This window comes from Alnus glutinosa, chromosome 10 (genome assembly GCF_958979055.1).
Source record: "Alnus glutinosa chromosome 10, dhAlnGlut1.1, whole genome shotgun sequence".
Lineage (NCBI taxonomy): Eukaryota > Viridiplantae > Streptophyta > Magnoliopsida > Fagales > Betulaceae > Alnus > Alnus glutinosa.
Window position 1 is genome coordinate 900,488 of NC_084895.1, and position 11,718 is coordinate 912,205.

General features: G+C 35.9%; 1 protein-coding gene across 1 annotated transcript; it reads right to left on the reverse strand.

Annotated features, from left to right (window-relative positions):
• Nucleotides 1-247: 247 nt before the first annotated feature.
• LOC133879802 (uncharacterized) lies at nucleotides 248-11,283 on the reverse strand. The gene is made up of 14 exons (XM_062318578.1): nucleotides 11,173-11,283; nucleotides 10,587-11,111; nucleotides 9,270-10,445; nucleotides 8,855-9,182; nucleotides 8,484-8,739; nucleotides 8,197-8,392; nucleotides 7,699-8,072; nucleotides 7,011-7,544; nucleotides 5,484-6,681; nucleotides 4,718-5,068; nucleotides 4,243-4,480; nucleotides 1,077-3,715; nucleotides 829-977; nucleotides 248-467 (listed from the first exon to the last, which is right to left on the reverse strand). Exons 1-14 carry the CDS (start codon nucleotides 11,281-11,283, stop codon nucleotides 248-250), a joined length of 8,295 nt encoding a protein of 2,764 aa, XP_062174562.1.
• Nucleotides 11,284-11,718: the final 435 nt, after the last annotated feature.

Sequence of the window (11,718 nt, forward strand, 5' to 3'; positions counted from 1 at the left end):
ATGTAGTTAGAATGCTCTATGAAGTTCATATTTACATAGTTGGGGGATTAGAATTTCCTTTCAATGCCTCAAACAAAGAACGCATAAACCACATCATATTTATTGCACAAAAAGATAGGTCAATCTCCTTTGGCTATGTTCTAAAATACAATATAGTATGAGAATTAATTATTCTAACTCTAATAGTTTTTTTTAGAGGTGTTAAGATTCCTCGAACTACGTTCCCTAAAATTAGAAAGACCATGAATCATCGAATTATCTTACCAAAACTACCTTTTTTGTTACGGACGCCTGTAATTATAGACTGGTGAACAGATGTACCGCTAGTTTCTGATGTCTCTACTAGAATGTTTGTGCCGTGTTGCAAGAATCGCTGACTCAAGATAGGTTCCACCTTTGGCCTTCTTGACAGCAATCTCTTGGAAAGCTCTCCAATTGTTGACATATTCTTCCGAAGCTCTAGTTCACTGAGAAGGTGAAAAAGCAAGTCAGCAAAATAAAGAAGAACAGAGGCTAGACTCTATTAGTCTTATCCAGATTCTGTGTTATCTATTTCACTTACTTAATAGTAAGGAAATGCATTCCTTTCTTTTGCATTGACTCAGATTTATGATATGAAACTATCAAAGTGAAACAAGGGATCTAAAGAAGAACAGAGGCTAGACTCTATTAGTTACAAGTACATTCTTTGTATGTAAAAAGTCTAGATATTTTCTATTTTTGAGGAATTAAATAAAGACATTTTAAGATACTGTCATAAGAGAAAACAAAAAAAACCTTGGGAAATAGCCTAAGAAGGCAAGGCATATCAACCTCCATTATACTTACCTCACACCCAATGCAGCAGAAAGTAGCTTCAGTTCATCAAGCATGCAGGCTACTTCCTGCAATAGGTTTTCATCACCATGCAGAAAGTAGCTCTGAAGGCTTTCGTTCACAACAGTACTTACAAGGTGAATACTTTTGTCCGCATCCAACTGATATTTACACAGGAAAAGAGGAAAATTCAGTAATGGATCTCATGTGTATATGCTTTTCACTCAAGTCAAAAATAATGTGAAGCAATTTTGCATTACCTTGATTACTTGAGCATTGGGCAAAAAGCTCTTTGGATATCCAAAATTCTCCAATGACTTCAATGCTTCAAACATTTCCCAAAAGTAACTATAATCCATTGGCAGCAGCTTGCTTCCATTTATGTTGTTCAAAACAAAGTTTGAAGGTGCAAGTTTACAACCCACCTGATCATAACTGCCTGAAGAAAGCACTTCGCTGCAAGAATGAGTTGTTTCCACTTCAATAATTTCAGTTTGAGTTGGCAAGGATTTGACTGTCTTTGGAAACAAGACTCTTAAAATGTCCTCCCTGCAATGTTTTACCATCATGTCCACAAAAATGACATCTGGACATAGAAATTGTGAACAATGTTTTCCCAAACTCACAATTACAAGAGGATTGTTAATTTTTTTAAATGCTTCAGCAATCACATTTACATTGTGGAAATGTTTCAATCTTCTCCGAAGGACATCATGAAAGTCCCATGAAAGTTGGCACAGCAATATATCTCCTTTGAAGCAATCAAAAAGTAAATCTGAAAACTTCCCACAGTGCAGATGAACCAAACATATTATGGTAACCAATCTCAACACCAGCAGTGGATAGTAGTCTTTCGCATTTATGCCAGACATTTCGATCCATTTCATTGTATCCTCCTTATTGTCAATAAGCGGCGCAACAACTTCATTGATAAACAATTCAAGCAATGGTTGCAGTTCACCCACTGAAGTGGAATCTGGGCTGGTATCTCCCTCTTGGTAGATAAACCATTCAACAAAAGAAGACTTTGAAGTGATAAAGTAACCCTGGGAGTATGACGCCAAAATTAGTAGGCGCTCAACAAGATACAAAAAACAACCAGGTGACATATAGTCCTCTTCATTAATCCAGTTTGCCCTGCAAGTATTTACCAAAGCTTTATTGAGCGTCAGCAGAAGGGATAACACTCTTGGAGATTCACATCTATTGTCAGGTACGGTAGCATGTAGAAATTTTGATCCCATATTCACAAAGAGAGTTTGAATGAAGGTCTTCCAGGGCAAATTCTTGTCAATCCCACCAAACCTATCCAAAATCTCCTTACATAAATCATTGTCAAGCTTACCCAATCCAAGAATTACCATTACAACTCTTCCAATTTTCCTGTAAGTCAGCCTACCCTTTGAGCCGATGTTTTTACGTATGACTTGTTTTAGTAAATTCTTCATAACCTCAGTTCCTCTCAAAGAAAACATGTTCTCTGCCAATGATTTCTGCCAGTCCAGAGGAAATATGTAGCCAAAGATATTAGTGGAAAGTTCGACATATTGCCACAATGCCTTATTTTCATGGGACTTGAGGTCCAAATATTGGGATTCCAAAAGAGACTTTGCAACCTCGTAGATATGAGTAAGAGATATGCTTTGGCAGAACATGGAGAGAGAATTCTTTAATGACAAATCATAAAGGGCTTTGACACTGTCCAAAGCCTTCATACCAACAGAAAGTAATTCTGAACACCAATAACTTTGTGCAGTTGAAACAAACTGGTGAAAATTGATAGAAACCACCTTCCCGTTCTGACGAAGGAATCTATTATCCAATTGTCTCACCCAATCAGCATCAGAGTTGAGCAAAAGATAGATGGCATTATCATTATGAAACTGCTTCCGCACTCCAAAGTAATTCAAGCAAAAATCTCCATATTCATTAACATCTTGGGTTTCAGCACATCTGAGGTATTTAATAATGTTCACAATCTTATCTTTCCAAAGATTCCAAAAGAAAACTAGTGTTTCTAAAGAAATCTGATTTGTAATGATCTTTTGTTCCGAATGCTCTATCATATCGAAAACAAAATTATCTTCCCATACATACTTTGAGGACTTTGAATGAAGATGAGCATCCAGAATTTTTCGAGCACATATGATTTCACCTCCAACACTCTTATGTCTCTGGGCTGCATTCAAATAATTTTTCATCGTGGACAAGTTACTCTGCTCACTTGATAAAACATCAGCCTCAGTACAAACAAAATCAAAAAAGTTTTTGGACCTATTCTTTGCAAATGTCTTGGCTTTTGCTAAAAGCTCCTGCTTTTGTGTAAACTGCTTTAGCGGCCAGCCTTTGCTTCCAGGTTCCCAAAGTGAGTTGGACAGTACATAGGAAAGAATTAACAAGGATGCTTCTGTGAAATTCCCAGCCTTCCCTAGGAGATCAGCTTCATGTAGAATCTCCCCTCTCTGCCTCGGTATGTTTTCCAAGAAGTTTCCTGATTCTTCTTCCAACATCAGAAGCTCATCAAGACAACCATGAGACTTCAAGAACTTGCGCATCAAATCTATGGATTGAAAAGCTTTAACAAATTTCATCATGGATCTGCTATCCTTAAGCTTATAATGATGAAGAGCACAACTCTCTAGAAACACTTGTTCAATTTTGTCTATTTCTTTTCCCATTCTAACCACACCCGAATCTGTAGTTGCATGTTCTTTCCAATCCTGAATGTACTGAAAACCCATGTCAAATAATTTTCCTTTGGTGCAAACTTTCAAACAGTCTGAGAAAAAATAGCCCCTAGCATACACATTAGCTGCAAGTTCATAGCATCCGGCTAGAGAAAAGCATTCCCCAGCTCTTTTTAGCTCAGGCTTGCCACATTTTTCCAAATAAAGCCTCCCTGAAACAAGTTCAAATTCTCAAAGTCAAAATCTACCAATACTGACTCGGACTTTGACACTTACAAACTAGAGCATATAAATGTTTGCTATAAATAAAAAATAGTGTTCATGGTGGTTTTTAGGCCCCCATCAAGGGACCAATTTATCCCCAGAAATTCAGAGATCAATTAGAAAACTTCCTAACATCACATCGCAAATTTTCAGATACAAACTATAACAGAGATTCTAAGAAGATTGCAATAAGTAAACAGTACAGGATTGCAGAACTACACATTATAAAGTGGAAGAAAAAAACAAAGTAGGACAGTAGACACTGTTTAAGAGAAGGTGGGATGAAAAATTCAATTTTGTGCAACGCAGCTCAACTTTTGTACTTGAGACAAAGGGGCAATTGCATAGTGGTAATTTTAAGGATGACTATAAGAAGGTTTAACTTTCAATTGAGAGACAGATAGAATTTTAAGGATGATGTTTATGTTCCATAAAAATGATATAGTTGACCTATGTCAGAGAATCAAATGCGCACCAGCTCTTTCATACTTCCCCAAATCAAAGAAACATTGGGCAGCTGAATCAGCCATGCCTATGGCTTCAAATATTTCTGCAGCTTCCCTAAGGATCTCATTTGCCGCTTTAGGTTTTGAATGGGGCATGCGGTCAGCAGTCGCTCTGAGGGCAGAAGCCTTGGACCTTCTTTCCCAATAAGTATCTCCAGCTTTCTCAAAGCACATTGTTGCCATTTCATAGTTATACTCTTGATACAACTGCAAGAAAAAAAAAATATAAGGGTTAGACATCACCATTACTGTTTTAGACAGCTAATTGTTTTGAAATAATTTTAAGTCTATGATATAAATAAAAATGAACGATCTTGTTCCTTCACCATGATTTGTTTCATGCAATAACCTCAATTTTTTTTTTTTCTTTTTCATTCACAACTGGAGCAAAATATGTTTCAATAATAGAGAGTCCAAATCAATGGCATAATAAATAGTACTTACATTGATTCCCCGCAACCTCCACTCCTCTGGGCTGCTGGCAACTTGCATTTCCTGAGCAAGTGAGTCATCTAGCTGTTTGACTTGGACAAGACACTTTTTCTTCCAATAGTCAAACATAGGTATGCAGAATTCCTCTACATTCTCACAGATCCACAACCTCTGCCTCGTACGAGTGACAGCCACATAAAGTTGCTTCAGTTCTGAGCACAAGACATTGTGTTTAGCCTCATTGAAACTTGGGGAAGAGAGAGAAGTTGAGTTGAGTAAATCTTGCTCCTCCATATATTTATATATCACCCTCCAATGATTTTTCAGAGGTGATGAGCCAAAAAAGTTGTACAACAATACATCCTACATGAAGAGCAATATAGGAGTCACAAATGGGTAGAAAAATAAGACCATAAACTACTGAAAAAAGATATACATTTTGTACAAATAAAGTGATAATTGTTGACATCTAAATAAATTTTGAGAAATAAACTTTTTCATTTTCTGTTACAGCAACAGAGAACAAAAATCTGTTTAGACATGAAGCTTGAAACTTTGAACTTTTGCAAGAAAATTGCCATATGCGTCCTGGAATCAGGCAAACATAACAAAGGAATTATGCTATCCCACCAAAAATGGTGATGAATCTGAACATATTAAAAAGGACCTTTCAAGATGAAAACTGTATTCATAAAAAAATTAGCAATCAAATAGGCAAAAGAAAACTCTTCATGATATAAACCAGTAAATTGAATAAATAATTATGCATTATAACCACCTGAAACTCAAGGCCCTTGCACTCCGCAATAGTTAGAACAAGAGCTTGCTTCCCAACATAATTGGTAATTTCCTTCCGAACATGATCATCTCTTACCAATATTACCTGCTCTGCACCAAAGCCAACAAAACTCCTTCCAGATTTTCCACTATTTCCAAAAATAGTACTGATCGTGTTTTGATTGTTCCCTGACCCAAGCAAGATTGGAGCTTCACCATTTATAAGACTAGTCTCAGGCTGCAAAACATCAACAGATTGAGGAAAGAAACGATAAAGAAGTTCAATAATACTCTGTGAAAGTTTAAGAACCCCATCATGAGTACGGAAATTTTGGCTCAAATGGAAAATATCTGAGATTATCCCTTTCTTTTTTCTTTTATCATGTCCACAGCTTTTAGATTCCAGTAGAAACTTCTTGTAGAACAGAGATCTTATATCCTGGAATCTAAAATCGATTCCCTTCGCAATTGTTTGTGCTGTGTCACCAGAGAAAACAAAACCTTCTTCTACATTTTTACAGATATATTTGAATAGTGCAATTTGGCTCAATGTGAGATCCTGCACCTCATCCACATATACAAAATCAATTTCATCACCCTTGTATCTTTCAACACTCAATCGACAATGAAGATCAATTACAAGATCAGCCATATCAAAGTCACCATTTTTAACCTTCATTTTTTCATACTTTTGAAAGACTTCATATATTATCTCTCTCTCCCATTTATTTAAACTGGACACTCGGCCCTCTGATAATGAAACATAGTCTTTACCACTGAGTTTACCATCACCTAGCTCTAGAGCTTGTGGGCCACCTTTTATATGAGAAATAATCTCTGTAAAAACTCTTGAAGAGTCAAGATTCTTTGTACACTGGTCATTGAAATGGGGCCAGTATGATGAACTAAACCTTTCATAGTTAACTTCTTTCTTCCTTATAAATGTCTGTAAGGCAACTGATCCACCACGAACCTTACCAAGAGAATGTTTCCTTACTTCATGGAATCTTTCAAAGTATGAATTACCCACACTTCCATCAAGCATTATCAGAAAATCATGAAATGTAATGACAAGAGGGTATGCCTCGGGTGGAACATCAACAAAAGTATCTGGGACATCCTTGAATTGGGCTACATCATCAAAACCATCAAAATCAATTGAACTGCTTCCTTTTGAAAAATTACCACCACAGGCAAAGCTGCATGTAAAAAAAAAAAAAGGCTTATCATTAGATATTAAACAAGTTTTAAGCAAAAAAAAAAAAGTGGATATTAAAAGCCAGTGCACATGAGGAGCTAAAAGCCAAAACCTAAATATTCGGTAGAGATGGATTTGCTAGCTAGATTCTTACCAACAGAAGAAAGACATTTTACTTCATGCATATGTGCTACCCTAAGCTATTATCCCTATATCACAGATTTGAAAGCTAAACATATGCAGAAACATTCCCATGTAAATAAATGAGAGGAAAAGAATAATCTACACTCCAAATATCTCATGTGCTACCCTAAGCTCTAATCTACACACCTTTTCAAATGAGAAACGTGTTGTTTGACAGCATAACACAATTTATGACTGACTGTCATGAAAAGCTGGCGCAATACGGTACCCTCTTTTTCTGCAATAGTCTCATCGGCTTCCTTTTCCTGACTATGCACATGTATATCGCTCTTGACACCATATAATAAGTCTTTTGCCATATGGTGCTGTTTTTCTTTTTGAAATAACTTCATAGTCAAAACAGTTGTTTTCCCAGTACCTGACCGGCCAAGTATAAAGGTACTTCTACGAAAACGGATTATGTCCAACTCTTGTTCAGTTACTTCAAATGGAAGATCCAATTCAACACCATCATGATTAGAAAGCAAGTGGCCAACTACACCTGATGATAAGTAGTAGAATTTCATCAGCATCAGACTCTCACTAACCTGTACATTCTCAACATAACTTCTACCATCAGAAGTAGAACCACTTAAATCGATCTCATTTTCACTGCTATCAAGATTCTTCATCCTGACAATATCAGAAGAACATGACCAACTCCTCGGAACTTCCAAATTCCTACGCAAAAAACAATGTAAAAAAAAGTTTTAGCCAATTAGAATGTCAATTATAAAGAAGAGATGCTTGCAATTTTAAAAGATCCAAATAAGGCATCATTTAAGTTTTAAAATTTAGCATACAAAAATACTAGAATGAAAAAGAACATACATACCCCTCCAGACATCTCTCTTTGCAGTGATTAATAAAGTCATCTGTATGTTTTTCAAACAAACTCTCAAGACGTTTGATTAATTTTGGAATATCACTTGCAGGTAATATATCCCAGATCTTCAAAACTTGATAGTACCTAAATTCTGTCACCACATCGCTCCAATCTTTTGCTATATCATTTGCACAAACAACATAAAGACCTTTAACCTTAAATTGCTGTAAAATCTGTGAAGAACCTCCACAAATGGGATCTACATGCTTCCTCTTGGGTCTCCATCCGCTAGAAAGCTTAACTAGAAGGTGTATAACTAATTTCTTTGTCTGTACAGACTTCAGTTTTTGAAATGACTTCAGAAAGTTATCACTGAAAAGAACCTGTTGAAATTGAGTACAAAAGTTATAATAAAAAGACTACAAAAAAGAATTTAAAACTGCCACGTATAGAAGTTACAAATATAAATATGTTGCATGAAAAGAATAACTATTGAACACCAAGTACCTTCCACCTAGCACTTCTGAAAATTATGCTATCCCCATTGAACAAATCGTCAAATTGTTCCAACTCTTTCTTCAAATCATGATCTTCATCGGCATTAAAGAAACATTGGCGATTCTTAGCATCACGGACTAAAGCTTCCCAAACAGATTCACTATTACACAACGTTCTTTCATTTCCCAAAATCCATAGACAGTGCCTAAAGGTATTACAGGGCCAATTATTATTCAACACACTCGTTAAATGGAAGCAGAAGCAAACTTATCAAAAGATTTACAAATAAGTATTACCTAGCCGTTGTAAGAGCAGCATTAGTTCTCTGACGATTTGATATGAACCCAATTGATCCATAACTATTACATCTTACCGTTGATATTATTATTATGTCCTCTTCCCCACCTTGGAACCCATCAACTGATTTAACCTTCACTGCAAACCCGTCAAGGTTAGCATACTTACATCCAAGTTTCTCTTGAATTGCAACTACTTGAGCAGTGTAAGGAGATATAACACCAACGCTGAGTTTCTGTTCTGAACCACCCCAAGCTGTATTCAGAGAAAATGACAAAAGAGAGAAAAAAAGAAGAAGAAGTTAATTAAAGGTTTAACCGTTTAAATTCAGACAAAAGAGGAAAAGGATATGATACTTAAATTGTGCAACCTTTGTATAATTTCAGCAGTATTTTCATAACAACAGCAACCTCAACCATGTTTCTCCAACTACGCCCAACATCATCCTTCTCTTCTCTTCCACCTGCTATATTTATAAAAGAATAGGGGCCAAACATTGGCCAGGAAAGATAGTGCTTTTCGTGGCTTTTTCTTTTAACATTTGGAGAATCTAAGATCTGTTTGTGATAAAAATTCAAATTTGGGAAGAAACTTATGGATGGATGCATTCGGTACTGTATATTGAGAAGATGTTTTGAGTGACCCAATGAGCTCAATCTCTCAAATAAACTTCTCCCAAAGCCAGCTTTACCAGAAATCTGTGAAAAGAAACATAATAGATTTTGAAAAAACATTAAAAGCAAAAAAGAAAAAGAAAAAGGAATAACCAAATAGCATTTACATACATCGCTTTTAACCATTGCTGGTAATTGGCACTCATCGCCAAAAAGAATAGCATGCCTTAAACCCGGAAGTAGCAAGGGTATGGCTGACTCACACTCCTTTAATTGTGCAGCTTCATCAATAACCATAATGCTCAAGGGTTGTTTCATTGCCACTGAGTGCAGCTTATAAGAACTTGAAGCAGTGAAAAAAAGTAAGGAAGCTTTTTTAAGACAATATTCTTCTATTGACCGTTTGCTCATACCGCTTAGACGGTCAAGCAAATTAAATGAACCATTAAAAGTCCTTAAAACAGACAGGCATTCTCTTCTCCTTTCATACAACAGGAATGGCATATACATAGATGACTGAGATATATCTGCAGGTAATTTTGAACGAGAAAAAAGCTCCTCCAGTACTTCAGATTCCACATTATCTTGAATCAGCAAGGTTTCAAAAGACTCAAGCAGGCCAATCAGAGAGACCATGTTTTGGAAATTTTGTTCCAGAACGTCTTTTTTTGGTAAATGTGTACAAAAAACGAGAATACAATTTTTGATTGATGATAAAGTAGAACCAAATCTGTCCCTCAGAAAATCAAGAAATGAGTTGATTTCATTTTCATTGTTGTGTTCTGTCTCTTTGAGTGATTCATTCTCCGAGAATATTTTATACTGAGAAACACCATGTTCAAGAAGATCAATCATTGAAGCAAAACAATGCCTCCAACCAGTCAGGGGTCCTAAGCACTCAATAAGCCTTTTGACCCGATAGTCCAAATGTATCTCTTCAATGTTTGAACCAAGTTGGAGCCGCTCCTTATTCCCAAATAAGAGAATATCTCCCATTGAGAAAAACAAAGCATCAATCCCAATGTCTCTTTCAAAGGATTCTTTCACCAGCTTTAGGGTGTGAGAAGCCACTTCTCTGATTGCAGCATTCGTTGGGGCACAAGTAAGAGTCCTACATCCCATTCTGAAAAGGGTAAAGAGCAATGTACTGATGGTTTTTGTTTTCCCGGTACCCGGAGGACCCCATATAAGTTCTACAGCTGACTTGTGGTTGCAACGTATCTTATGGAGACAAGCCAAAATTGCCATGGTTTGGGGTTCATTCAGTTCAGAAGTAACACTAGTCCCAAATTTCTCATCCCAATTCCCACCTCTATGAGCACAACAGAGACCACCATCTTCCTCAATCTGTTGTACAACATGAGAAAAAGAAAATACTCAGATTGAAGTATTTGATTGTAATCAGATTCGATGGCATATACACCTGCATGAAATGAATTATATTAAACCGAAATGAAATGCTACACTTTTTTGTATTAAATTACTTACGAAAGAATTAGTGTTCAAAACGTTTTTGATAATCTCCAGATTCCCAGACATGTGCAAGGAATTCCATATTCTCTTGTTAGTGGTTGTATTTATCAAGAAAATCAGAAACAATGATTTCTGGATCCCAATGTCTTCCAACGCCTTGACTGTAAAACTAGTATTCTTGTTTTCTTCATCCTCTGGGATTTTAGTGACCGTTACAAAAGCCCATTGGCATTCTATTCTTTGTAAATCAGAAACATCCTCGGGTTTAGCATTTGCTAAAACTAATATATCTCCAGGCAACGTTTTGTAGGGCTCCTTGACAAGAACACTGAATCTGTTTCTCCAGGAATCAACCTTTACATCATACAAATTCTTCCCATATGACTTAGATTCATCAAATGCGATTACTTCAGCAAAAGGAGCGTTTGATATAATCTCCATACTTGAATGCAGTTCTGCCCGAGTTTCCTCCAGAAAGGGGTAAACGTATGACCCAAAATACTTATGAACAGATTCAAACTCCGGTGGAATATTTTCTACCTATAAAGAATCGAACAATAAGCTAAAATGCATGAATTAATCCACATAAACATGCAACTACGAGAAGATAAAAGGCGTGAATTAATCCACAGAAGCATGCAACAGCTTGTATTTGTTGTTCAGAACAGTAGTAAGTGAAATCGCCTACAACTAAAATTCCTCCTACCAACATATCACTCAATTAACGTAAGGAAAAAAGAAGAAGAAGAAAGTTAAAACAAATAGATCTCTTTTTGATGATGGGAAAACAAATAGATGTTTTCATTAACCATTTAGTATAATTCAAAATCTTGGGAGCTGTGAAGGCCAAGAAAATAAATAGGTGACTTAACAAATTAATAAATTATATTAATTAATTAGATGTGACCAATAGTTAGATTTTAAGTGACAGTATTTATATTATAGAAATAAAATGAGTTTAAGATAAAGTAATGAAAAATTAGAATAATAAAATACTACTAATAAGTATTTAGGAAATAATAATTGTAATAATAATAATGAGCATAGTGGAAGAATTATTTAATTACATTAGTAGAATGCAATTAGATTAAATGTAAGGGTTAAATACCAATTAACAAATGAAAGAATTGATTTGTTGTGGGGTGCT